Consider the following 27,705-nt stretch of genomic DNA (forward strand, 5'->3'; position numbering starts at 1 on the left):
CACCAGCGGGGCCCTTGCGCCGGCCGGCCCATGGGGCTGCTCTCTGGGCCCAGCCCAGGGATTTCTGGCCACGCGGGAGGGGCTTAGTGGGGCCTGGCCCTTCGGGAGCTGTCGGATTCCAGCCCCACCCGCTCCCTGCTAGGGGCTGGCTGCGTGCGGGCCGGGCGGCGCTTCGCTCTCTGCTCCGGCTGCACGTTCCCAGCCTGCTCCTCGGTGGGGGTTCCTGCTGCCCTCTGTCTCTGCCCGCAGCCCCCCCGGACACCACATCGCCGCCCCAGAGCCCTCGGGACTCCCCCTCCCTCTCGGCTGCCCGGCCCTCTCTCACGGCGGCCAGCCCAGGGCAAGGAGCCCTCCCACTCCATCCGTCCAGAGAGCGCCTGTCCCTGCCGCCCTCCCGCCAGTGGGCCGGGCTCCCGGGCTCCTCAGTGCCTTTTGCTGTCTTGCAGGAGAAGGAAGAAGCAGCTCGCTTGGCCACCATGCCAGCCTGGCGGCGCGAGATCTTGCGGAAGAAGCTGGAGGAGGAGAGGTGAGCTGTCCCCGGGCTGGGGCCTGACGGGGCTGCCGAGCCGCTGCCCCGCCGGGCGCTAACGCCCTTTCCTTTCTCCTTGTTTTCACAGAGAGCAAAACCGGTGAGTCCCGCGTCTGCTGTCACTCCTCCACCAGCCTTGGAGGCCGGTGCAGTCTGGTCCCGTGTGCCCGGCAGGGCCAGGCCAGGCTGGCGTCTGGGTCCCTGGGCCCCGCCGCCCACGCAGGTCAGTGCCAGGCGGCCGAGCTGTGCCACCAACTGCCCCATGTTTGTTTTGTTTCCAAGCAGAAAAGAGCAAGAAAAGCTGAAGCGGGACGAGGAGGCGAAGGAGAAGGAGCAGTCCGAAAAGCTAAGGACTCTGGGGTACGACGAAACAAAACTCGCCCCGTGGCAAAGGCAGATCATCCTCAAGAAAGGGGACCTAGCGAAGCAGTAGGCGCCCCCCCCCCCCCCCTGCCCGCAGATCTCAGAACTTTCTTCCTCCAGGCCAGCTGGCCAGTAGGTGAGAGGCCAGCTGCTCTGTCCCGCTGCAGACACGGTAGCTGACACCCCACGTCCTACTTCACGGCCTAGTGTCCGTCCCGCTAGTGAAAGACGGGCCCCGAGCGTGGGGCTAGCGCAGCTCACTCCCCGTCCCCTGGCAGCGCCCTGCCGCCCCTCGGCACGGGGCCCCAGCAAGCTCTTCCGAAGCGGCACGCCCAGGGAAAGCAGGTCAGGAAGGGGCTGGGGCTGGGCTCTGAGGAAACACCTCCGTGCCGGAGCCCTGCGGAGCAGCAGCGTCTCCTCGCCGGCTTCCTGTCCCGGGCAGTTGCTTTCCCACCGGAAAACCCACGTCCGCCGGTAGCGGGGAGCCCCCGGCGCCGCAGACGCACTGGCTGTGGATCTGGGGTGCCCAGAGAGCCGGATGCTGCCACCGCCTGGTGCCCTGGAGATGCCGGCGAGAAATCCCAGGTTCAGACGGGCCGGTGAGCCTGCCGGGCGGCGGGAGCCATTTCTGCAGCTGCCATATTCCGTCTGGCCCGCTCTGCATCCCCCCTCGCCATAGAGCAGGGGCTTCCTCCTGGCTTCTAGATGCGTCCCCCGGCCCCTGGAGCTGCTAGAGGGAGCTGTGCAGCCTGGTTTGACGTAGAATGTCTGTGTCCTCAGCGATTAAAGCACTAAGCACCCGGCCTCGCCTCCTCCCTGCTGCGTCCCCTCTGGCCGCACACGCTGGGGTCGGGCAGCGCCGAGGGGCCTGCGCCCGTCCTGCCGCGACGCCCGCTCCCATCGCTCCTGGCACGGGCTGTGGGCCACGGGCTTGGGGTACGTCTCCCCTCAGGGAAGGGGCCAGGAGCACCCCTCAGCCCGCTGTGCGTCCCTGGGGCCCCCCTGCCCCGGCTGTCTCAGTCGCTGCCGATGGGGCCAGGGTGGCGGTGCGCCGAGTCCCCCCGACCCTGCAGCCCGTCTGCAGCAGGAGGAGACTCCGCCAGCCAGTGGAACAGGGAGGGTTCAGCTTCTGCGAGGTGCGGCCCAGCCTGGGCTTGACGTGGGCATCGGAGTGGGGGGCCCACAGCCTCAGGCCCCGAACCCCGTACTCAGCCCAGGCTCTTCTCTTCACCCCCTCCCTTCGTTCAGCCCCTTTGGGTCACTGTGTAGGGGACCTGAGGGCCCTCCGGCCAGTGGGGTCACCCCCAGCCCACACAGCAGCCAGGGAATGCCCAGCAGAGGGGGCCTAGGGCCGCAAGAGGAAACAGCCCCCCCCACTACGGCACAGCCAGGAAATCTCTCCCCCCACTCGCTCCCTGGCTTACGGGCAGGCCCAGCCGTTTTCTGGCCTCAGCCCCTCCCCCCCGACCCCGGCTCTGCTGTCCCTGCCCAGCCCCCCGCCATGCTCCAGCGCTCCTCCCTCCCGTGCCCTGGGGGTCTGGGCCCTGCCCCCCAAGCCCAGGGCGCCTGGTCAGTGGGGCTGTGCTTAGCCGGGCACCCAGGGCAGGGGTGTGGCCCCCATGGCGGATGAGCCAGCAGCCAGCCTGCGCGGAGACCAGCACTACAGACCTGTCCGTGCGCGGGGCGGGACAAAGGTGCCAGACAGACCCTGGCTCCCCCCCACTGCTGTCCCCAGGGCCTGGCCAGGCGCCGGGTTGTTCCTGGCCAGTGGCCACGTAAAGTTCCCTAAGTTCCCAAGCACTCACCCCAGGCCAGCAGCGAGGGGGAGCGGCCCCTGCCCAGCGGAGGGGGGGGGCTCTGCTTTCAGGGGAGTCACAGCCCAGCCCTCAGGTGCCCCCGTCGTCAGTGCATGGAGAGGGCAGGCCGGGCCCCTCGCTGCAGGACAGCCCAGTGCCGGCGGTAGGGCTTGGCGGGGCCGGGCGCAGTCCTGAGGCTGACCTGCTCCCAGTGGATCGGACGAGGCTGCCGCAGAGCCGCAGGGGGACGTGTGAACTAACAAGAGGCACGGACGTGGTGGGGGGTCCCTGCCCTGCTGCACCCCTCGGGGAGCTCCCGCAGGGAACCCAGCCTCCAGCTCCGCGTGCGGCCGGCGGCACCGGCCTGTCCCACCCCACCCTGGGCCGGGGCTGGGCCTGCCTCGCAGGGAGCCGTGCCCACGGCAGTGAGGGAAAGGCGGGAGCAGGACCGAGGCAGCCCCAGGAAGTGGGTTCAATTGCGGCCGTTCTCCCCGCCAGCCGAGGGGGCTCACAGCCCTTCGGGAGCACACGGGCTCACACTGCGGCGGGAGCAGGGAGCAGGGAGCACGTCCCGCCTGGCAGGGTGGGCAGACGCTGGAGGCTCCATCGCTGCACGTATTTAAGGGCAGGTGTGACGGCGCCTGGGGGCCCCCGGCCCTGCACCCCCCAGGAGCCCCCGGCCCTGCACCCCCCGCAGCCAGAGGGGACTCTCAGCGGCCGGTAGAGTATCAGGTTTATTGCTTCTCAGAGACACAGCGGGCACATGGCACAGGGTGGTGTTAGCGCCGGCACCAAGCGCAGGCGCCTCATTCCTCATGGGGGGAGGGCGCCCGGGCCCTGAACCCCCCTTTCCCCTCTCTTCACCCTGCCCACACGCCCAGCAACCTGGCCCTGGGCTGGGGGAGGAATCTGAACGAGGCAGGAGGCAGGGCCCACCCCCGCTGGGTGCTCCCCACACACACACACAACCCCCCCACCCCCGCTGGGTGCTCCCCACACACACACACAACCCCCCCACCCCCGCTGGGTGCTCCCCACACACACACACAACCCCCCCACCCCCGCTGGGTGCTCCCCACACACACACAACCCCCCACCCCCGCTGGGTGCTCCCCACACACACACACAACCCCCCACCCCCGCTGGGTGCTCCCCACACACACACACAACCCCCCCACCCCCGCTGGGTGCTCCCCACACACACACACAACCCCCCCACCCCCTCTGGGTTCTCCCCACACACACACACAACCCCCCCCACCCCCGCTGGGTGCTCCCCACACACACACACAACCCCCCCACCCCCTCTGGGTTCTCCCCACACACACACAAAACCCCCCCCACCCCCGCTGGGTTCTCCCCACACACACACAACCCCCCCACCCCCGCTGCGTGCTACACACACACACACACAACCCCCCCACCCCTGCTGGGTGCTCCCCACACACACACAACCCCCCCACCCCCGCTGGGTGCTCCCCACAGACACACAACCCCCCACCCCCGCTGGGTGCTACACACACACACACACAACCCCCCCACCCCTGCTGGGTGCTCCCCACACACACACAACCCCCCCACCCCCGCTGGGTGCTCCCCACAGACACACAACCCCCCACCCCCGCTGGGTGCTACACACACACACACACAACCCCCCCCACCCCCGCTGGGTGCTCCACAAAGACACACACAACCCCCCCAACCCCTGCTGGGTGCTCCACACAGACACAACCCCCCCAACCCCCGCTGGGTGCTCCACACAGACACACAACCCCCCCACCCCCGCTGGGTGCTCCACACAGACACACAACCCCCCCACCCCCGCTGGGTGCTCCACACAGACACACACAACCCCCCCACCCCCGCTGGGTGCTCCACACAGACACAACCCCCCCACCCTCGCTGGGTGCTCCACACAGACACACACAGCGCTGGCCAGTTTCACCACGGGGCGTCCTGCGCCTGTCTACACTGGCCTCGTGCGCAAGAGGCTTATCCTCGCGGGGAGGCCTAACGCTGCCGGAAGAAGCCCTGTTTGCCGACGCTGGACCGGACAGTTACTTGTGCTAGAAGGCGCCTGCAGCGTAGACCCCCGGCAAGTTCTTGCGCAAGAGGCTGCCAGGGTAGAGTCTGCAGCCCAGGGCGGTGGGGTCACACCCAGCACAACACAGCCACCAGTGACCGCCCAAGCAGCGTGGCTCCAGCCCCCCCCAACGTCACAGCAGGTGAGATGCAAACCTGCCAGGGATGCTCTGGAGGGGCCCATGAGCCCAGCAGAATGTACCCCAGCCCCCGCCTGCAGCAAGGACAGGAGAGTCTCCAGCCAGTCGCCCGCGCTCGGCTCTGCTCCCCCAGCCCCTCGAGGCCCTTGCTCCAGGGATGAGGCGAGGCCGGGCCGGGCGCTCCCTCCTCCCGGCGGCTTGCAGCTCGCAGCAGGCCCCGGCTAGGGTTGGCAGGTTTCACCAAAGCTACCGGCCACGCGTGTCGTGACAGCGCAATCTACAGCCCATCCTCCTTGGACAATCCCCAACAGGTTGATTGTTTCCCGAACTCAAAGCTCAACCACTGGACTGTCCGGTTCAAAACCCGACACTGGCACATGGGGCTGCCTGGCTCAGGACTCCCAGGGCCATTGCTGCGTGTGACGGGCGTCGGGGTTTTCCCGTCTCCTGCACCCCCGTAGTGGCACAAACAGACTCCACCAGCCGGTAGAACAGGGGGAGTTTATTGCTTCTCCAGGATACAGCACAGCACAGATGGAATCTGGTTCCAGGAACTGGGGCTAGGAGGCCTCAGTGCCCCCCTTGAGGTGGGGGGTGGCTGGGCCCTACAATCCCAACCCCTCCCCAGCTCCTTCTCCCCTGCTTCCCAGACAGAAACTAACCAACTCTCTTCCAGCCCTGCCCCCCCCCCCAGGGGCGACATTCCTCCTTCGTCTCTCTCCCTGGGGGGCAGCTGGTTGACAGGTTGAGAGACCCTCTTTGCATAGTGACTCATCCCGTCTTGCTGGGCCGTGCTGCAGCCAGTGGAGGTCACTCACAACCCACTGCCCAGCAAGGCCCCCCACGACGTCACACCGCTCTCCCCCAGGCCTAGCCTGGCACGCCACGGGGGAAGGGGCACGAAGGAGCCGCGCCAGGCAGTGAGCTTTGTGGGGTCTCACGGGGCCAGGGCTCGGCCCCACTGCGCCGGCCTAAGCAGTGACAAGGGCAGGGGCCAAACTCGATGCCTCGCGAGGTCCCTGCTAGTTTGAGGCTTCTCATTAGCTGCCCACTCACAGGCGCGAGCGTCTGCCCAGCCCCGGCCTGCACACCCAGTGCCCCCCGCCCGCGCACAAGGCCTCTGCGACTGTCCGGCCATGAGGGGTTCGGCGCCTGGTTCTGCCCAGGCTCAGGAGTGGGTTCCCGGCCTCCAACCCTCCCCCAAAATGGCCAGTCCTGAGGCTGAGCGACACCACGGGGGAGGAGTGTCACCGCACACGGGAAGAGGCCGGGCCCGGCACTTCACCCCGACACGCTCTGCTGCGCCACGCGTGGCCTCTCAGGAGCCCCCCAAGGTGCCGACTGGCACTGGCTGCTCCCTCGAGCCACAGGTCGCCGACGCCCCGGCACAGCCAAGCCGGGCACCCCCCACTCTGACGCAGCGACACTGCCTGTCTCCAGCCCCACGCCCTGTCCGGGGCCCTCGGGGAGGAGCCAGGGTGGGACCCATGTAACGGGACTGGGACAGGGATAAATAAGGGTCCAAAGCCGCCACCTCTCCTCGGCTAGCTGCTTGCAGCACGCGGCCGGTGCCAGACCGACGGGCCTGCCCCTGCTACCGCGGGACAGCGCCGGCCTTACGGATAATTGACATAAAATGTCTACAGACGATAAGTAACTCTACTTACTGGTACAGGCCCCCAGCAGCGCTCCCAGGCCACCCCCCCACGCAGCTGAGCTGGCCACCCGGGGCCTGGAAACCTGCCCCCCTGGGGGGCGTAATGGAGCCTGCAATGGTGACTCTTGCAGACGGCCATAGGGCCGGGCCGCCAGCGTTCCATCCCTTCCAGGCTCCGGGCCGCAGGCACGTGGTTTCCAGCAGGGCGGGGGCAGCGAGCGCTGGCGAGGCCTGGGGAAGGCCGCCCCACCCTGCCAGGCCTATGCATCCCCTCTGGAACAAGCTGCCGGCTCCCCGGAGTTGGGCAAGGGCCCAAGTGGGGTCAGCACCGAGTACAGAACGGGGCCAGTCCAGCCCTGGGCTCCTCGGGGCCCCTCCCCCCTCGGCTCAGCGCCGACGTGGGCATGGAGCTGAGACTGGCTCCGGGGGCGACAGCAGGTCAGCGGCACTGGGGGGCGATGGGCGGAGCAGCAGCTGGGTGCCCGTGCACGCGCCTGAGTGAGGGCAAGGCTGGGGCCCCGCCCTGCTCCTGGCCCAGGCGAGGTCGGGGGCGTCCCACCAAACCCCGATTCCCCATCAGAGGAGATCTGGGCTCCGGGACGGGGCTGCCATGTCCTGCCGCTGGGCACAGCCCGGGCAGGGGGCTCAGGGGAGTCTGCCCCGTGCCCCGACGGGAAGCGCGGCTGAGCAGCAAGGCAGTGATGCTGAGCTCATTCCTCAGCCTGACGTCCGCCGCACCGGGGCGCACGGCTTCCCTGCCGGCCTGTGCAGGGTGACCAGCCTGCTCTGCAGCCGGGGGGCCCGTGTCCCCTCCTGTCCCAGGCTGGCGGTGGGAGGCCAGGTCCTGCCGCGCTGACGGCAGGGCTGGCTTTGCAGGCCGCGAGAGGCCTTCTCCTCCCGCCGGTGAAGCCAGCCCTGGCCAAGCTCACGGGCCCCGCTCCAGCCGCTGCCTCAGCTCCTCGGCGCAGCCGGCCAGCTCCATGCGCTCCAGGGCGGCGAAGACGGACTCCAGCGAGGCGCTCTGCTGCTGGCACCAGCGCTTCAGCATCTCGTACTGCTGGTCCCGCACGTGGGCGAACTCCAGCTCCACCACCTCGATCTCGGCGTCCTGCAGCTGCAGCACCCGCATGAACTCCTTCCAGCGCCGCACGGGCACCGCGTTGATGATGTCGTACAGCCGGCTGCCCTGCGGCAGCGCGCCGGGGAGGGGCCCTGCCGGACACAGAGCAGAGCCTCAGCCAGAGCCCGCGGCACAGCAGCCGAGCGGAGGCAGCGAGGAGCCGGGGCTGAGCCGTGGCGGAGGCACCTCCAGCAGCGCCTGGCTTACTTGGGGCGTCCTGGCGCAGGGGGGGGGACTCGCCGGCGCCCTGGCCGCCGAGGGGCCCGACCGGGCAGGCGTTGCCGTAGGTCTGCGGCGGCTCCGAGATCCGAAGGTGGAGCAAGCCCTGGGCCTCTGCGGCGCCAGACGGGCACGCTGCGGCCTGCGGAGAGAGAAGCCGCTGTTTGCAAGGAGAGCCCTGGCGTCTTGGGGGGGCTGGCAGCCTGGTGCCGCAGGGCAGGGGAGGGTCTGCCAGGGCGCAGCTCTGCAGGGCCGGCGGGGGCAGGACTTTGTTAGCGGGCTGGGCAGACAGCCTGGCCAGGGTGAGCTGCGCTGAGCCTGCGGGCCGCCAGCTGGGCCTGGGCCCGAGACCTCGCTGAGCCCCACCGGCCTCCTCTAGGCACCAGCGCCGGCCCCTTGCCTGGCTGGGAGCCAGCCGGACTCGGCGCCCGAGGCCCAGCCCCGCCCGTGCCAAGCGGCGGGAGCCATGGGCAGGCGTGCCCTGTGGGCGTGCCACCGGCAGCCAGGCGAAGGGCCACTGTCCGCGCGGGCCCGGCCCGGCTCTCACCTGTCGCAGCATCGCGCCCTTCACTGCAGCCTCACCTGCCGGGAGAGAGGAGCGATCAGTCCCGCGCCCCGCCCGGGGGCTGGCAGGCCCCGAGGGGAGCGCCAGGGGAGGGGGGTGTTACCGGCTGCGGCGGGGGCGGCACTGAGCGTCCTTCTCCTGTGGTAGATGAAGAGGGCGCCCAGGAAGAGGGGCCCCATGAGGCCCAGCAGAATGTACTCCAGCCCCGCACCTGCAGCAAGGACAGGAGAGTCTCCAGCCGGTCGCCTGCGCTCGGCTCTGCTCCCCCAGCCCCTCGAGGCCCTTGCTCCAGGGATGAGGCGAGGCCGGGCGCTCCCTCCTCCCGGCGTGCCGGAGCCCAGCCCGGCCGCAGCTCGCAGCAGGCCCCGCGGGGCTGCCTGGCTCAGGACGCCCAGGGCCGTTCCCCGCTCCCCCAGGCCCTGCCTGGCACGCGGGGGGCAGGAAGGAGCCGCGCCGGGCAGTGGCGTCGTGGGGTCGCACGGGGCCCAGGGGCTCAGCCCCACTGCTCCAGCCTAGGCCAAGGTTAGAGAGGGCCTGGCCTCCCCGGGAGCCGTGCCCCACAAGCCCCCCTAGACCTGCACCCACAGCCCCTGCCAGCCCCACCCGCTCACCTACCTCGTCCACTGCCAACGCAGGCCCTGCCACACCCCTCGCCGCACTTCTCGGGGCTCCGGCTGCCACGGGGAAGAGACACAAAGGGGGTTCTAGCCCATCACGGTCCCCGGCGCACCGGCAGTGTGAGCCCCCTGGCGCCAGCCCTGCCCAGAGCCACGCCCCCCAGACAGCGCCTGGGCTCGTCTACACCTGGCGTCGCTGCAGGGCGAGTGGAGCGCGCACCAGCTGGGCCAGGCCGGCCCCGGAGCAAGGCGCTAAGCAGGAGCCCCCTCGCCCGGGGGCCCTGCGACTGGCACACACGGGCTCTGCCGCATGGGGCCCCCGGGCCAGCCCCTCTCCAGTGGCTCTGGTGCGGGCTCTGGGCTGGGTTGCTGGGCGCTGGGGCAGATAAGACTCATAGACTTCAAGGTCAGAAGGGACCATTCTGATCATCTAGTCCGACCCCCTGCACAGTGCAGGCCACAGAATCTCACCCACCCCTCCTAGAATAATCCTCTCACCTAGATCTCAGATATTGAAGCCTTCAAATACTTTGAAGACCCCAAGATGCAGAGAATCCTCTAGCTGTGATCTGTACCCCATGCTACAGAGGAAGGCGAAAAGCCTCCAGCGCCTCTGCCAATCTACCCTGGAGGAAAATTCCTTCCCGACCCCAAATATGGCGATCAGCTAAACCCTGAGCATGTGGGCAAGACTCACCAGCCAGACACCCAGAAAGTTCTCTAGAGTAACTCCTATCATCCCTCCATTGGCCTATTCCCACTGATAATGAATGGTCAGTTAGTTACCAAGATCATGTTATCTCATCAAACCATCCCCTTCATAAACCCATCGGCTGTGTCTACATTGGCACCCCTTTCCGGAAAAGGGATGCTAATGAGACACTTCCTTTCAAGTAGGAATACGGGATCTTCCGGAAAAGGGCTTATTTTCCACAAGATCCCGTCTAGACTGGCGCTTTTCTCTGGCAAAACCCCAAGCCGGAAAAAAGCGGCAGCCATGTTCATGCAAATGCCGCGGGGGATATTTAAATCCCCCGCGGCATTTGCAATTCCGACTGGTCTCATTAGCATCCCTTTTCCAGAAAGGGGGGCCAATGTAGACACAGCCATCTAGTTTAATCTTGAAGCCAGATAGATCTTTTGCCCCCACTACTTCCCTTGGAAGGCCGTTCCAGAACCTCACTCCTCTGATGGTTAGAAACCTTCCTCTAATCTCAAGTCTAAACTTCCTACTAGCCAGATTATATCCATTTGTTCTTGTGTCCACATTGGTACTGAGCTTAAATAATTCCTCTCCCTCCCTGGTATTTATCCCTCTCATATATTTAAAGAGAGCAATCAAGTCCCCCCTCAGCCTTCTTTTGGTTAAGAGAAACAAGCCAAGCTCCTTGAGTCTCCTTTCATAAGACAGGTTTTCCATTCCTCGGATCATCCCAGTGGCCCTTCTTTGTACCTGTTCCAGTTTGAATTCATCCTTCTTAAACATGGGAGACCAGAACTGCACACAGTCTTTCAAATGGGGTCTCACCAATGCCTTGTATAACGGTACTAACACCTCCTTATCCCTACTGGAAATACCTCGCCTAATGCATCCCAAGACCGTATTAGCCTTTTTCACGGCCATGTCACAATGGCGGCTCATAGTCATCCTATAATCAACCAGGACTCGGAGGTCCTTCTCCTCTTCCGTCACTTCCAACTGATGTGTCCCCAGCTTATAACTAAAATTCTTGTTATTAATCCCTAAATGCATAACCTTACACTTCTCACTATTAAATTTCATCCTATTGCTATCACTCCAATTTACAAGATCATCCAGATCTTCCTGTACGATATCCCGATCCTTTTCTGAATTGGCAATAGCTCCCAACTTTGTGTCATCCGCAAATTTTATTAGGACACTTCCACTTTTGGTGCCAAGATCAGCAATAAAAAGATTACTCCCATTTACTCCCATTAAGCTGTTCAAATTTGGCTTTTACCTCGGCTATGGTAATATCTACCTCCACATCCTTAGTCCCCTTTGTTATGTTACCATTATCCCTAAGCTCTTCATTAGCCTCATTAAAAACTGAAGCAAAGTATTTGTTCAAATATTGGGCCATGCCTAGATTATCCTTATCCCTACTGGAAATAGGGATAAGGATAATCCTCCATCCTCAGAGATTAGCGGTCCCACTTCTTCTTTTTTTGTTTTTTTCCTGTTAGATCAGGTGCGTCCCAGCCCCCCATTGCTGACAGGCCCTGGCTGCGAGGTGCTGGGGCCCAAGGACGGGCACAGAGCTCACCCAGCAGCTGGCCTGGCACCCGCACTAGCGATTCAGCTCTGCTGGGGGGAAGCTGCTCCGCGGAGCTCCCAGCAGGGCCCGGGGGGCCTCCAAGGCCAAGCCTGGCAGTGCCCAGGGGCATTCCCTAAGCCCTGGCCTTAGCCACCCCCGCCTCGCTTCCGGGCTCTGGCAGGGCCAGGCTTAGCTGTGCTCCCCGGCCAGCGAGCGGCAGGGCAGAGGAGCCGGGGTCTTTACCTGGCACATTCGCGGCACTCGCCGCCCTCCAGGTAGAAGCCAGGCAGGCAGTCCCCGCAGCGGGTGGCCTTCTCTGCCGAACCTGCAAGACAGGGCCCGTGGCTCACGCCTGCCCGCGAGGGGAGGGCACGGGCAGGGGACGTGGTCTCGGGGGCGTGGGCAGCAGGCAGGTGCCTCCTGGGATGTGCCTTCCACCAGGGCCTCGGCTCCTGGCCCGGATTTGTTGGCGGGTTCCCAGGGCAGCAGGGTGCCCATCCCCACACCGCCGGGCAGGCCCATGGGGGGGGGCACATGTGGCAGCAGCTGCCTGGCTTGAGGGGCTGGTGGCGCGCAGGTCAGATGCTGGACGCTGACGTTCCCGCAGGGGCTTGCCGAGGCCTTCACTTTGCCCCCGTGGGCTGCAGGCCATGTGGGCATCGGGCTGCAGGGGCTGGGCTCCCACCACTGAGCAGCACTCCCTCAGCGGGCGGAGTGAGGCTGGGGGCAGCGCGAGGGGGCCAGCACAGAGCAGAGGCACCAGGGCAGGTGAAGCAACACGGGCAACAGCCCAGGCAGGGCAATGGGGCAGGCGTGGCCGTGCAGGGGCAGGGGCAGGGGCAGCAGGGTGAGTAGCCGGTGGAGTGGTAGGGCAGGCGGGGGCAGGGCAGAGCAGGAAGGGTGTGACGTAGTGGGGGTGCTGTCACAGTCACTGCTGTAGTGTGTGGCGGGGGGGCACCTCAGTTCCCCCCCCCCCCCCCCCCCGCTCTCCCTGCAGGAGGGGAAGAGGCCAGGCATGGCTCCCTGTGTCAGTCTCAGCTCCTGGGGCCCAGGTGACGAGATGCCCCGGGGTCTGGGAGCCGGGCAGTGCAGGAGGCGGAGCTGCCTGGGGCTGAGGGGCCAGTTGCTGGGAGGGGTCAGTCCCGGCTGGGCTAGGGGGAGTGAGGATGCTTTAGCCCAAGGGGGGTTCAGGGCCCGGGAGCCCTTCCCCCCCAGGGCAATAAGGCTCTGCCCTGGCTCCGGTGTGAACATGGATCCTGAGCTAAGTCGTGTCGCTGGGAACCGAGAAACCTTCTACTCTACCAGCCGGCGGAGAATCCCCTCTAGCTGCGGGTGGGGGTGCAGGTCGGGGGCTCCCCACGCGCCGTCACATGGGGGCAGGGCAGGTTTGGGCAGGGAACAGGGTCAGAGCAGCAGGACAGGTGGGGGCAGGACAGAGCAGGCGGGGGCAGGGCAGGGTAGGTGGAGGCAGGGAAGGGCGGGCAGGACAGAGCAGGCGGGGGCAGGGCAGGGCAGGTGGAGGCAGGGAAGGGCGGGCAGGACAGAGCAGGCGGGGGCAGGACGGGCGGGGGCAGGGCTCCAGCCACTCACAGTTCTGAAGGGTGACCCTGTCCTGGCACGGGCGGCAGGGCTGGCAGGTGAATTCGTGGCAGGGGGGGTCCATGCAGTGCTTGTAGTGGCCGAGCCCACAGCCACACACCACGTCGTGGGTCCCTGTGCAGTTCTGCACCACGACCTGGGAGGCTGAGCACAGGGTAAGGCTCCTGAGCAGGCTGAGGGCAAAGCGGGGGGGGGGGGGGGAGAGCGGGGCCCCGGGTGCAGCCGGCCCGTGGGGGGGGGGGGGGGCTGGTTCCTTGGCAGCGTGGGCGCGGGGCCCCGGGTGCAGCCGGCCCGTGGGGGGGGGGTTCCTTGGCAGCGTGGGCGCAGGGCCCCGGGTGCAGCCGGCCCGTGGGGGGGGGTTCCTTGGCAGCGTGGGCACAGGGCCCCGGGTACAGCCGGCCCGTGGGGGGGGGGGCTGGTTCCTTGGCAGCGTGGGCGCGGGGCCCCGGGTACAGCCGGCCCGTGGCGGGGACTGGCCGAGTGGCGGCACTGGCAGCGACATACCTTGAGCGTGGCACTCGGAGCACTTCCTGCATTCCCGCTCCAGGTTGTGGTGGGAGAGGAAGGTGCCGGGGGCGCAGCTGGCGCAGGCCGTGTCGTTGCCGAGGCTCGTGCAGGGCGTCTGCATAAAGTGGCCTGCAGACAAGGCCGGCCGGGGTGAGCGAGCGGCTTCGTCCCAGGCCGGGGGTCCCCGGGCCGGCCCCCCAGGCCGTCTGGGCTCTGACCAGAGCAGGGAGCCCGGAGCCAGGGCCTCGCATTGCCCGCGCCTGCCCCGTGGCCCCGCGGATCCTGAGCCAGCCTGGGCCCCGCTGCCCTCCAGGGCCGGGTGCTGAGCCTCACCTGCGGGGCACTGGCGGCAGCAGCGCGGCCGTGACGAGAACCGGCGGGACCCGGCCGGGCACTTGCTCTCAGCCGCGTGTCTCCTGTGCCGCTGGTGATGCTGCAGCCCCGGGGCGGCACCGGCCGGGCTCCCCGTCCGTCTCAGCTCGCTGCCGGCCACGGCCGCGCCGGGCGTCACAGTGCCCAGCAACTGCAGCCCGATGCTGGTCAACAGCAGTGCAGCCAGGAAGCCCTAGGAACAGGGGGCAGAGCGCCAAGGGCTGAGCGCGGCGGCGGCCCCACGCCCTGGGAGACCAGCGCCCACAGCCAACCCTCCACCTGCTGGCGGGACCTCCAGCCAGGGGCCTGTAGCAGGCACCGAGCCAGGGCACCCCGGTGGGACCGGCCACCCGGAGCCGACTACCTGGTCCCACCCGGGCCCCACATGCCGCTCCGGGTGACCCTGCCGCGTAAGAGGTTGGACCCGCAGAGCATCCCCGCAGCGCGGGCGTCGGGTGCCCACTCGGCTCTCCCGGGGCGCACACTCCAGCGGGGAGGCAGGGCCCAGGGAGCCAGAGGACCCAGGTTCCATGCTTGGCTCTGCCACTCACCTGCTGGGTGACCTTGGGCATGTCACTTCTGCTCCCGCAGCCTGTTTCCCTGCCTCCCTTGGTCTGCCGGGGCTCCTTGGGGCAGGCCCGCTGCTCGCTAACATCAGTGCCAATGGGGCCGGGGGGGCTGAGCGCAGCCAGGGCTGTTCTACCGGCACTAAGGGATCAGCCCTGGAATCCGAGCCAGCTGGGCTCAGGGGCCAGCCCCACGGCTCTGCCGGCCTGCGCCCAGGGGCCTGGAGCCCAGTGGCGGCAGGGCTAGCACGGTGCATGCCCGCCCCACATGCCGCCAGCGCAGAGCCCGAGACCTGCAGGTGGGTGAGCCGTCCTGCGGGGCAGCGGCTCCGGGGCCAGGGCTGAGGCTGCGGGGCCTGTGTTTGAGGCTGTGTCCGCGGCGCGTCTCCAGGCACCGCCCCACCCCAGGAGGCAGGCGCGGGCTCGTTCGGCCAATGACGGGCGAGCGGCTCAGCCCTCACTTGATTCCAGGAGCTGGCGCTTCAAGAACACAAACAGCACGAGGCTGGCGCCAGGATCCCCGGTGGGGGAGGCAGGGCCCCAGAGCCCCCAGGGCCCCCGCCCGAGCAAGGCATGTTCCCAGACTGCACCCCCTGAGCGCTGCCGGCAGCCGGGTGCACCGCCCTGCCCGGAGCCGGCTGGGGGCGTGACTAACCCTCGGCCCCCGGGAATGCCCCCTGCCAGCCCCTCAGAGTGTTTTCCTCCGCCTGCCAGCCCCGGGGCACAGCCCTCGCACTGCGCCCTGCGGGGAGCGTGGTGCGGAGGCCCGGGCGGAAGCAGGGGCGACCTCAGCCCAGGGCGCTGCTTCTGGTAAAGGAGAAGTGGGGCGGTGGTTAGCGCGGAAAGGGCACCGAAAAGGGCTGCCTAAGCATCCGGGCGCTGTTCCTGTAAGCGGCTGTGCTAACCGCGTTCCTAGGAATCGGGCGCAGGCTGCTCAGCAGAGCGGAAGTGCCGCTCCCAGGGGCAGGCTTGTGGGCCTCCCGCACTCCCCCATGGAGCCAGGGCTGGGGCAGACCCACCCCAGGGGAGGGCACGGGCAGCGGCCAGGCCGAGCCATGAGAACCAGGGGTCCCCTCCCAAGAAGGGCTGCACGCTGGGCCTGGCCTGCCCCTGGAGGTGTAGGGCAAGCCCAGGGGAGAGCAGGCGGCAGGCGGGCCCTGCAGCCCCAGCTTGGGGGGGGGTCCCTGCACTTAGCTGCAGGACCCTGGCCCCAGCCAGTGGGAGCCGCTGGGCATCTCCGGCTGCTGCTTGACCCCCTGGCCACCCTGCTCTGCCCAGACCTGGACAACCGGCTGCTGCCAGCCCTGCTGGGTCCGTGGCCAGGTCCTGCCGCCCGGCGCCCTCCCGACACGCCCGGCCCAGCGGCTGCGATTGCCAGCAGTCTGGTGCCACACAGGGACGGTGCCCCCATGGCGCCGGGGGCAGCTTCTGGGGCACCCAGGCCAGTGAGCACCTGGCAGCCACGAGCAAAACCTGCCTGGCCCTGCCCTTGGGACGGGGGGCGGGGTGCAGGGAGCATCGTGGCCAGCTCCCGCCCACGGGACTGGCTTTGCCTCTCCCCCACTCCCTGCCCCACGGGCACTGCCCCCCACGGACGTCTCTCACCTCCCTGAGCCACGGACTAGTCACCTGCCCCCCGAGCAGGCGAGGGGGGAGCTCTGGGCTCAGTCGCTGGCCTGGGCCGTAGCAGGCATGAGGCGTGTGCCTGGCATTGGGGGCTGGCGTGGGGTGGGCCGGCCCCCTGCATGGCCCAGGCAAGAAGCCATCACCCGTCGGCCTGAGGCAGAGCGCAGGGCCTGAGACTGTGCCGTGGGGGGGTCCTGCTCTGTACCCCGCTGTCCCCACCTGGCTGCGCTGTGCGATTCCCACTGGCTCACCCACCTGCGCATTGGCCCAGACACCTGGCCCCAGCCTGGGCAGGTAACAAGGCCCTTCCCGGGGGAGACAAAGGGAGGGAGGCGGAGCAGCCCCCTGGCTGGGGGCAGGGCCTGGGGGTGGGTCAGGCGTGGCTGCGGGAGGCATGGCGAGAGGGGACTAGGTCCGGGGGGCTCAGGGGTCCGTGAGGAATAAGGCTGCTGCCCCGTCTCCTGTGGGAAATGGCCCCTCGGCGAGGCCGGGTCTCTGGACCCAGAACCCGTCTGCTCTGCCCATTCCTGAGAGCACGTTTGGGTGCGGACGGGGGTGCAGGGCCGGGGCCCCCCGACGCGCCGTCACGGTGGTGTCAGGGCGGGGGCACTGTGCCCACGGGGCCGCAGGGGTCCTGGCCTCCCTGCTCCCTGCACTGCCACAGGCAGCCCGGCCCGGGAGCTGCCCTGCCAGGCCCTGCCGAGCCCGAGGCTGGTGGGCAGGACCGGGCCATGCCTGGGGGGCTGCAGAGGCTCTGGGCTGACCCCACAGAGAGCCAGAACCCTGCGGCTGCCAGGCCCGCCCCCCTCCAGCCCCGTCAGGCCCCGGCCGATGGTCCCTGCTCACTCGCTTAGCCAGCGACCCCGTGAAGCGGAAAGGTCACCGGCTCCACGGGGTTCCCAGCCCCGTCCCCCCCCCGGGCCTGCGCCGCGTGGCTGGGAGCGGGGACCCCGACAGGGGAAGGGGCCAAGGCCGGGGCAAGCTTAGGGCCAGGAGCAGGGTGGAGGCCGGGACTGGCGCCCCGCCCAGAGTCAGTGCAGGGGCCGGCGCGAGCAGCCCCTCCCCCAGGGCCCATGCCAGGCTGGGCAGCGGAGGGTTAACGCCGGCTGCGGTGCCGTGGTGCTTTCCGCCTGGAGAGGAAGCTCCCCCTCGCCGGCGATGGTATCGTGCCGAGTACGTGTCACACAAGTAGGTCAGCAGCCTCCGCCGGGCCCGGCTTCGCAGGCAGCCAAACAGGGCCCCGCCCGACGCCCCCTGCCTGGCCCGGCCTGGCCCCACAGCGGGCACCGGGGCGCCGGCCGGTCTGGTCCTGCCCAGGGCCCTGGGGCCACCCTGCAGCGCAGGGGCTGTTGTGCTGGGGGCTGCGCACTCACTCACCCCCACCCGCGTGTGCATGCGCACAACCGCGCACACAGCCCCACTCATACATACACACGCACCCCACCTGTGCACGCACACACACGGACATACACACGCACCCCACCTGTGCACGCACACACACGTACATACACACGCACCCCACCTGTGCACGCACACACACGGACATACACACGCACCCCACCTGTGCACGCACACGGACATACACACGCACCCCACCTGTGCGCACACATGGACATACACACGCACCACACCTGTGCACGCACACACACGGACATACACACGCACCCCACCTGTGCACACACACACACGGACATACACACGCACCCCACCTGTGCACACACACACACGGACATACACACGCACCCCACCTGTGCACACACACGGACATACACACGCACCCCACCTGTGCACACACATGGACATACACACGCACCCCACCTGTGCACACACACGGACATACACACGCACCCCACCTGTGCACACACATGGACATACACACGCACCCCACCTGTGCACACACACAGACATACACACGCACCCCACCTGTGCACACACACGGACATACACACGCACCCCACCTGTGCACACACATGGACATACACACGCACCCCACCTGTGCACACACACGGACATACACACGCACCCCACCTGTGCACACACATGGACATACACACGCACCCCACCTGTGCACACACACAGACATACACACGCACCCCACCTGTGCACGCACACACACGTACATACACACGCACCCCACCTGTGCACACACACGTACATACACACGCACCACACCTGTGCACGCACACACACGTACATACACACGCACCACACCTGTGCACGCACACACACGTACATACACACGCACCCCACCTGTGCGCACACACACACGTACATACACACGCACCCCACCTGTGCACACACACGGACATACACACGCACCACACCTGTGCACGCACACACACGTACATACACACGCACCCCACCTGTGCACGCACACACACGTACATACACACGCACCCCACCTGTGCACACACACACGTACATACACACGCACCACACCTGTGCACGCACACGGACATACACACGCACCCCACCTGTGCACACACACAGACATACACACGCACCCCACCTGTGCACGCACACACACGTACATACACATGCACCCCACCTGTGCACACACACGGACATACACACGCACCCCACCTGTGCACGCACACACACGGACATACACACACACCCCACCTGTGCACACACACACGTACATACACACGCACCCCTCCTGTGCACACACACACACGTACATACACATGCACCCCACCTGTGCACACACACACACGGACATACACACGCACCCCACCTGTGCACGCACACACACGGACATACACACACACCCCACCTGTGCACACACACACGTACATACACACGCACCCCACCTGTGCACCCACACACACGTACATACACACGCACCCCACCTGTGCACACACACACACGGACATACACACGCACCCCACCTGTGCACACACACGGACATACACACGCACACACGCGTACATACACACGCACCCCACCTGTGCACACACACGTACATACACACGCACCCCACCTGTGCACACACACGTACATACACACGCACACACACGTACATACACACGCACCCCACCTGTGCACACACACGTACATACACACGCACCCCACCTGTGCACGCACACGTAGATACACACGCACCCCACCTGTGCATGCACACACACGTAGATACACACGCACCCCACCTGTGCGCACACACACACATGTACATACACATGCACCCCACCTGTGCACGCACACACGTACATACACACACACCCCACACCTGTGCACATGTGCACACACATACATACACACGCACCCCCACCTGTGCACACGCACACACACGTACCTACACACACACACACCTGTGCACGCGCACACACACATACATACACACACACCTCACTTGTGCGCACGCACACATACATGTATATTCACACACACTCCCCACCTGTGTGCACACACACACGCGCGTACATACACACACCTCACCTGTGCACTCCACACACACACCACCTGTGCACGTGCACGCACACACGTAGATACACGCACACACACACACCTCACTTGTGATCTCACACGCACACACACATGCACCCCACCTGTATGCGTGCGCGCGCACACACACACACACACCACCTGTGCACACACACGCACACACCCCACCTGTGCACACGCACACACACACACACATGTACATACACACACCCCACCTGTGCACGCACACGTACATACACACACACACCCCACCTGTGCACGCACGCACACACACACACACTCCACCTGTGCACACACACGTACACACACCCCACCTGTGCACACGCACACACACACACACACGTACATACACACACCCCACCTGTGCACGCACACGTACATACACACACACCCCACCTGTGCACGCACGCACACACACACACACTCCACCTGTGCACGCACACACACACATGTACATACACGCACTCCCCACCTGTGCATGCACACATACATACAAAGCCACCAGCACGCGCTCTCACACACTGTGTCGTAGTTGGGTACCTTGCTGTTTGCTGTGCTGGGCAGTGGGTTGTGAGTGACCTCCACTGGCTGCAGCAGGGCCCAGCAGGGCAGGGGATGAGTCATTACGCAAGGGGGCTTCGAAACTTGTCAGACAGGTACCTCCCGGGGAGCGGAACAATGGGAAGAAGGGGGGTGGAGGCCTGGCTGGGGGCAGGGCTGGAAGTGAGGGAGTTAGTTTCTGTCTGGGAGCATGGAGGAAGCAGCCTAGGGAAGGGGCTGGGATTTAGGGGCCCAGGCTCCCCCATCTCAAGGGGGCTGAGGCATCCTAGGCCTGCCCTGGAACCAGATGACATCTGTGCTGTGCTGTGTCCTGGAGGAGCAATAAACTGGCTCTGTTCTACTGGCTGGTGGAGTCTGTTTGTGCCATTACAGGGGTGCAGGAGACGGGAAACCCCAACGTGCCGTCACACACACACACACACACACGTACACACACACACACACACACACATACACACACACACACACGTGTGCACACTCCCACCCCAGGGTGCTGTTGTCAAGCCCAGTGAAGCCGCACCGGGGCAGAGGCTTTGTGCTGCATGTGCAGGACCTGGGCCATGGGCTGTCACCGGGGCGGGGGGGGGGGGCGCCAGGCACGACAACGCTCACCCCGGCCCCTATGTGCCAGCTCCACAGAGCTGCCCCCACCCTCACTCCAGCAGCCTGGGGCCAGGCCCCGGCTCCCTTCCTCCTCAGAGCCACGGCCGACCCGCCGGCCAGGCCCCGCCCTGCCCCCAGCAAAGGGCATCATCACAGTGGCCAGCAACGTCACCGGCATGGCTAGCTGGGGGTGCCCAGGCCTCCGGGGTGGCTGGCGGGGCAGGGGCCAGCTCCCTCCGCCCCACACACCCTTCGGTGCCCATGGCCTGCCCTGCCCCAGGCCTGGTGCCCAGGCTGTAACACAGACCCTGCCTGCTGCCCTCAAATCCCCGCACACAGACCCCAGTGGCCCCCACGCCGCACCAGGGGGGCCCGCACCAGCCCCCTGTTCCCGGCTGGGCCTGGGCCCGCTCTGCCCCGCCCGTGCACGGAGGGCAGGGGCGCCCGTAGCCCCGACCGGCCCCTGGCTGCGCCGCGTGGGGGCGGGCACTGGGGATTCCAGCCCGTGGGCGGCGTCCCGGGGACGAGCGCGCTGACTAACGGGCTGCCTCACTTTCTACCCGTCACCAGCGCCCCCCATTTGCATAGCTCCATGATGGGGCTGGGCCGGGCCCCTCCTCCCGCCCCCTCCAGTGGCAGCGCTGAGTCAGTGGCGGGAGCGCCCACTGCCGCCTTCGCCTTTCCCGCTGGGCCTGTGCCACGTGCCACGGCCTGTGGGGCAGGGCTGGGCCCCCCGCTGCTCCCCTCGCACCATGGGCAGCGCCAAAAGGGGCCCCTGGCTGCACCCCACGGCCTGGGGCCCCCATGTGTGGCCACACCCCCTCCCGCCACAGGTGCACACCTGGCGCCCCACGGCCTTGCGGCCACGCCCAGCATCCCCCTCCCCCGCGGGCACGGGCACCCCAGGCCTGCCCAGCCGCATGTGCTGCGGGGCTGAGGGGAACCTCCCCCAGCCCCCCCGAGCTGGCGCAGGGCCGAGCAAGGGGGGAAGTGTCCTCGTTAGCCCCCAGGGGCTCCGGCAGGGCCGTGACGGAGCCAGGCTGGGGCCTGGCCAGACCCCCGTGGGAGCCTGGCCCTGCTCCGCACACAAAGGGCTTTGCCCAAGGGGCCTGCCCTGGGAACAGGCCTCCCAGGCTGCAGCAGGGGCTGGCACCAGAGCGAGAGCGCCCACGAGCCAGGGCACGAGCGGCGCCGGGTCAGGCTGGGCGGCAGGAGCCAGCAGGGCGGGTGGTCCCAGGCCCCAAGCGCAGGCCGGACAGGAGAGAGCAGCCCCCAGCTCCACGCGTGGGCTGTGTCTACACAGGGCTCAGCCAGCGGGCAGCGCCCCAGCCCGGTTCCCTCCTTCGGCTGCAAGCGCAGGACTCGGGCCTCGGCCCAGGGCCTCCGACAGCCTCGCCACGCCTGGCCGGCCGCGACCAGCGCCCCGTGGGCAGCGCAGGCTGGGCCTGGGCACGCGGGGACACAGGCCCTGCCCCCACGTGTGGCCAGGCGGACACACGTCACTTTGGGCTGGGCACTCGTTCAGATGCTGCCGTGTCCAGCCCAGGGGCAGCTGCCTCTTAGGCTGGTGACACGACCCAGATGCAGCGAGATGGCGACGCGCCAGGGCCTCGGAATCAGATGAACTTTTGATTATTTAACTGTGGGTGCCCCCCCCCCCCCCCCCGGCACTTTCACTTTCCCTCCTCCCGTCTCTCCTTTCCAGGAAAGGCCCGGGTGCTACAGAGCCGCGGTAGCGGAGAATTCAGCTGTTTTCCTGTAAGCTTCCCAAGGGCTCGAGGGGGGCCGCGCGCCCCTGGCTGGGTCCCTCTCCCCCGGGACCGAGCCGTAGCTCTGCCAGAAACCAGGTTTTAGCCCGGAGGGAATGACCTGAGGGCTGCGGAGAGCTGGCCCTCGGCCCCAGCCAGCCCCCGGGCTGCTCCTCCAGCCCCAGAGCAAGCCTGCGCCAGCCCCAGGCACTGCCCTCTTCACCCGGGAGCCAAGGGGGGAGCACCCGAGGGAGCAGGACTTACCCCAGCCGCCTTCAGGCCCCAGCTCTCCATCCTCGAGCCCTCGGCAGCCAGCTCATGCCGGGGCGGCCCGGGGGTTCCAGGTGGGGGCCAGTCACAGCCGGGCCAGCCCAGGGGCAGAGCGGGCTGGAGGCTAAGCCATGCTCAGCAGCCCGGGCGGCGAGTGAGCGCGGGCCAGCTCAGCTGAGGTTTTACACACCCGCCGCGGGAGGAAATCCATTTCTGGAAAGGAGGGCGGGGGTGAGAGCGCCGGGGCGGCGCCAGCCTGGGGAGGGGCCGAGCTGGCATGGAAGCAGCCAGGCAGGGGCACGGCTGGTGCTCCTGCTCCTCCTCTCACGGGCCCTGTGGCAGGTGAACCCCAGGCCCGGAGCCTTCTCGCCGGGCAGCCCAGCGCCAGCACAGCTCCGAGCGGCCTGCCCCAGCACCATGCAGCACGGGGCGCCCCAAGGCCACGGACACCCCGAGCAGGGACGCCCCCAGCCCTGGCCAGCGCCAGCACCATGGCCTGAGCACCTCCCGGCCGTGGCGCTGCTGCCCCTGGCCTGGCCAGGCCCTCCCTGCAGCACAGGGCCGCGGGCGGCTCACGGCTGCGGGTGGGAGGCCCGGTGTGCAGGCAGAGGACGGGGCTTGGCGCGAGGGCTGGGCACCTTCCCAGGGAGCCGTTCCACCCCGGAGCAGCCGACCCGGCTGCCCTGCGCTCGTCCCGCTCCCACGCCCTCAGACCCAGGCCAGGGGGACTCGGCGACGCGAGAGCCCGGCGGCTTCATCCGCCCGCCGCGTCTCCCCGTCCGGCAGCACAGGGGCTGGGCTGCCGCATGATCATGCCCTGGCCACGGACACTGGCGCTGGGGGCTCAGTGGGGGATGCTGCCCCCCACGCTGCACGCCTGGGGCAGGGGGAATTGCACCCCCACCTGCAGCCCCATTGGCCTGCCTGGCACTGCCCGCGCCCCACCTGGGAGCAGAGCCATGAGGGCCACGCTGGCGCCACCCCCACACCAGCTTCTGCTCCGTGGGCCTAGCGCCAGAGAAAAGCCCAAAGGCTCCTGGGGGAACAGCTGAACCTGGGCTGCCCCCGGCGCCTCACCCCAGCGCTGCCTGCCCCAGGCACAGGCACAGCAGGGCGCCCCCACGCTGTGTGCTGGCCCCATCCCCTGAGCAGGCTGGGCCTGGGGGGCGGGGTGAGGGAGTGGCCAGTTTTGGGGGGCGCTCAGCGTCCAGATGCTACTGGTTAATGTGACAAGGGGGAGGGGTTGTTGTTGCAGAGACCAGCCCACAACTGGAGTCCTGGTGTCTGGTGCCTGGTGCCCCAGAGGGCACGGCTGGGTCCGGCCAGACAACAGACAAGGGGCTGCTGAGGGGACCCTGGTGCCCGGCCCTGACCCCAGCGAGGGGAGAACACTGGCCGGGAAGGGGAGGGGAGGGGAGGGGCCCAGGCCCTCTGACCTGGGAGGGGCTGTTGCTGGAGGTATTGGAGGCTTGGCTGGAAAAGGGGGGGGCTGTTCTGGACAGAGCAGAGCAGGCAGGGCTCCCCTAGCTGCAGGGAGACTGACGTGGGGGCTGAGGGCCTAGGCCTGAGGGCCCGTTGCTGTTCAAAGTTCAATAGACCCTCCTGGTCGGGGCTGGCTGGAGTCGCACTGGGCTGGGGGACAGGGCTGCATGACCCCATATGGGCGTGCAGGCCCTGGGGGTCCAGAGGGAGGGGACTTCGGGGGGCTCACGGTGGAGGCAGGCGGGTGGAGGCCCTGAGAGGCGCCGTCCTGGAGGCGGAGGGGCAGACCCCCAGGTGAGAGTGGGCCCCCCGAGAGAGGGTCGCTGCACTGGAGGGGGCTCCCCGAGGGGGGGTGTCACTGCTGCTGCACTGGAGGGGGCTCCCCGAGGAGGGGCTGCTGCACTGGAGGGGGGTCCCACCAAGGGTCCGAGTGAAGGCACGGCCTGTGAGCCGTGACAGGAGGCGTCTGGGGAAGGCCGGTGCCCTGCCTGCGCTGCCCGTGCCCTGCTCTGCGCTGGGGGCGTCCCGGAGGCGGGCGCTGGCCTGTTTGAAAGGGCTCCCGGCTGGAGGCAGCGCCAGGCCGCGCGCCCGTGGGGAGGGGCGGCTACGCGCTGAGGAGCGACGTGGCAGGACCGTGGGGTTGCCAGGTGTCACGTTATTGGATTGTGAGGGGAGCAGCCGGGTCACTGCTGCACCCATGGGGGGTGTTCGCCTCAAAAGTGGTACAAAGGGGCCATGTGAGGGGTCAAACAAAAGCTTATTTTCTTCTGCTTCTGTATCGGCTCTTCGTGTACCTGCACAACGTCTGTGTGCGGCGTTAGGGATCTGTACGCTGTATGTCTCTCTGGATGAGCTTGAGTAATGGGCTAGGAAGGTTCGCCCTATGGACATGCTATTTAGCAAGGCTCCAGGGACAATAGGTCCCTTAAGTACCCAAGACCCACCTATGAAGGAATCTAGGTGCCTGGTCAGAGACCATGTGACTCTAGCCAGCTTGGAACAGACCAGGAAGAGGGGTAAATAGGCCATGTGGTCAACTCCATATAGTTACTCAGATCTGCTCCCGACCCCAGAGGCAGCCTCGCAGGGAACCAGGAGCCGGGAAGAACTGTGGACCCATCCTGGCATAGGATGAGCACCAAGGACTTTTAAGCCAGCAGTTATAACATCTTTGCTGCAAACCTGCATCGAGGACTGGGAGATTCGGTGCATGTAACGTATGATACTTTAGCAACCTCACTCTCAGGCTTTTCTTTCTGTAGTAATAAGCCTTTAGACTGTAAATGCTAAAGGATTGGCCCAGCGTGATTTGTGGGTAAGGTCCAGAGGGTAAATTGACCAGGGATCTGTGGCTGGTTTCTTGGGACCGGACAGAACTTGTTTGGGGTAGGTGGGATTGGGTGTTAGGACCCCCCACCTGTGTATGAGGCCCGGGGCCATCTGGGGCACGGATATTGCTGGGGTGTCGGAGGGGTTTTGCTCGGGAGGCTTCAGGCAGGCAGCTGAAGCGCTCTGTGGGACTGGTTTGTGGCCTGTTTGGGGAGGTCTCCAGTCTGGGGGCTGTAAGGAGCCCCGGATTCGAGCAATTCGCCCTGAGCGGACACCCTCAGCTGTGTCCAGACACGGCCCGGTCCGTCACACCAGGTGACACCTGAGCGATTCTCTGGGAGCCCCCGGCAGGTGGCCCCGGCCCCTGGCCTGAGCAGGACGTGGACAGGTCACGTCGCCATGTGACACTCCAGTTTGGGGGCCCATCCCACCGCAGGAGGGCGGGTTCCCCGCCACATGGGCCGGGGACAAAAGGATCCTGAGGCGCCTCCATCGCTTCGCCCGCCCTCCGCGCCACACGCCCCTTCGCCGGGGACAGAGGCCGGGAAGGATTCCCTGACCCATCCCGCACCGGACGGGCCCAGAGACTGCTCAGCCGGCAGCGTGTCCCCCCCCGCTCAGAGCCTGCGCCGAGCCCTGGGGACGGGGGGATGCGCTTTCCCCAGCCCGCTACCCTCAGCCGCGTCTGCTGTTAATAACCCTTTGGATGCCATAGGCAGGCCCAGCGAGCTCCTTGGGGTGAGATCTGGGGTGTGAATCGCCCTGGGACTGTGGCTGCTCCCTTGGGACTGGGAGAGCCTGTTGGGAGGTGGGGGATGGGCTATAACCTCTCCCCTGTGTGAGGTGGGGCTTGGGGGGGCACAGGGAGCACTGGGGTGTGTGGGGGAGGTGGGGGATGGGTTAGAACCTCTCCCCTGTGGGGTGGGGGCTGGGGGGCACAGGGAGCACTGGGGTGTGTGAGGGGAGGTGGGGGATGGGTTATACCCTCTCCCCTGTGGGGTGGGGGCTGGGGGGCACAGGGAGCTCTGGGGTGTGTGAGGGGAGGTGGGGGATGGGTTATACCCTCTCCCCTGTGGGGTGGGGCTGGGGGGCACAGGGAGCTCTGGGGTGTCCGAGGGGATTTGCTGGGGAGGCTCCCTGCTGGCCGGGTGGCGGCTGAGGTGCTCGGTGCTGTACAGGGCAGGGCTCCGGGCGTGGGATGGAAGTAGCCCTGGGTCTGAGCAATTTGCCCTGCCTGGACCCTGCGGCCCCCCCGTTATTTTCCACGGCCCCTCCCAGCCCACGTGGGATCCAGGGACCCAGGCCTGGTGCGCTGGAGCTGGCGAGCCCCAGGAGCGGGGGCGATGAGGAGACCCCGGTCACCCTCTGGCAGCTCCAGGGGGTGGGAACAGCCTGGCAGTCGCCCTGGGCAAGGCAGGCGCTTGGCAGGCAAGGCCAGGAGGGACCCGCTGTCACGTTGCTGAATTGGAGGGAAGCAGCCAGATCGCTGCTGCACCCCTAGGTGGGGGTGTTGGCCCCAGAAATTGGTGTGGGGGGAGCCATGTGGGGTATTGAATGGGAGATTATTGTTTGTTGATCTTATGTACACTATTTATGTGAGTGTATAATGTCTGTGTGTGTAGGTAGGAATCTGTAATCTGTGTGGAAGCTGAATATTTCTGTGAATGTGGTTGAGCATGGCTATGGACAGGCTGATTAGTGAGGCCCTGTGGGACAATGGCACTTGATGGCCCAAGGACACACCTAAAGCAGGAGGGCGGAGACCCAAGAGCTGCCAGCAGAGAGAGGCTGAGGGCCAGGTGACCGGCTGAGACCAGAAGAGGCCAGGAAGGAGGTATAAAGAGGCCATGTGGTCGATGCCATTTTGTTCTCAGCTCAGCACTTCATCCCAGAGGCAGCACTGCAGGGATCGAAGAGCCCGGAAGACCTGTGAACCCATCCTGATGCTAGGATGTGCAACAAGAACTTTTAAACCAGCAGCTGTAACATCTCTGCTAGAGCCTGCATCGAGAACTGGGAGATTCGGTGCATGTAACGTACTGTACTTTAATAACCTTACTCTCAGGCTTTTCTTTCCTGTAATAATAACCCTTTAGATATAGATTGTAAAGGATTGGCCCAGCGTGATTTGTGGTAAGGTCCAGAGGGTAAATTGACCAGGGATCTGTGGCTGGTTTCTTGGAACCGGACAGGACTTGTTCGGGGTAGGTGGGATTGGGTGCTAGGACCCC

At 66.8% G+C, this 27,705-nt stretch overlaps 2 protein-coding genes across 2 annotated transcripts in view; one reads left to right on the plus strand and one right to left on the minus strand.

The window, feature by feature from the left end:
• Positions 1-1,695, plus strand: part of ESPN (espin) — an 82,401-nt gene extending 80,706 nt beyond the window's left edge. The window contains exons 12-14 of the mRNA XM_075906144.1: positions 447-526; positions 618-629; positions 815-1,695. Coding sequence (XP_075762259.1) covers positions 447-526; positions 618-629; positions 815-962 — 240 coding nt within the window. The 3' untranslated portion in view covers positions 963-1,695. The remainder of the gene's footprint in view (positions 1-446; positions 527-617; positions 630-814) is intronic.
• A 2,958-nt stretch (positions 1,696-4,653) lies between these two features.
• Positions 4,654-22,866, minus strand: TNFRSF25 (TNF receptor superfamily member 25). Its single transcript, XM_075906558.1, has 10 exons — positions 22,658-22,866; positions 13,807-14,038; positions 13,471-13,602; positions 12,958-13,110; positions 11,611-11,692; positions 9,087-9,145; positions 8,575-8,682; positions 8,454-8,488; positions 7,895-8,048; positions 4,654-7,779 (listed from the first exon to the last, which is right to left on the minus strand). The coding sequence occupies exons 1-10, from the start codon at positions 22,685-22,687 to the stop codon at positions 7,493-7,495; spliced, it is 1,272 nt and encodes a 423-aa protein (XP_075762673.1). The 5' UTR covers positions 22,688-22,866; the 3' UTR covers positions 4,654-7,492.
• Between the last annotated feature and the right edge of the window lie 4,839 nt (positions 22,867-27,705).

This window comes from Pelodiscus sinensis, chromosome 23 (assembly GCF_049634645.1).
Source record: "Pelodiscus sinensis isolate JC-2024 chromosome 23, ASM4963464v1, whole genome shotgun sequence".
NCBI lineage: Eukaryota > Metazoa > Chordata > Testudines > Trionychidae > Pelodiscus > Pelodiscus sinensis.

Excerpts from the sequence above, each read along its gene's own strand:
- TNFRSF25 (XM_075906558.1), bottom strand. The coding sequence starts at position 22,687 with ATGGAGAGCTGGGGCCTGAAGGCGGCTGGG. Across the intron at positions 13,111-13,470 it reads CTCCGAGTGCCACGCTCAAG|CCTCCCAGGTCGTGGTGCAG; the intron begins GTATGTCGCTGC and ends CCCTGTGCTCAG. Across the intron at positions 8,049-8,453 it reads AGGGCGCGATGCTGCGACAG|GCCGCAGCGTGCCCGTCTGG; the intron begins GTGAGAGCCGGG and ends CTCTCTCCGCAG.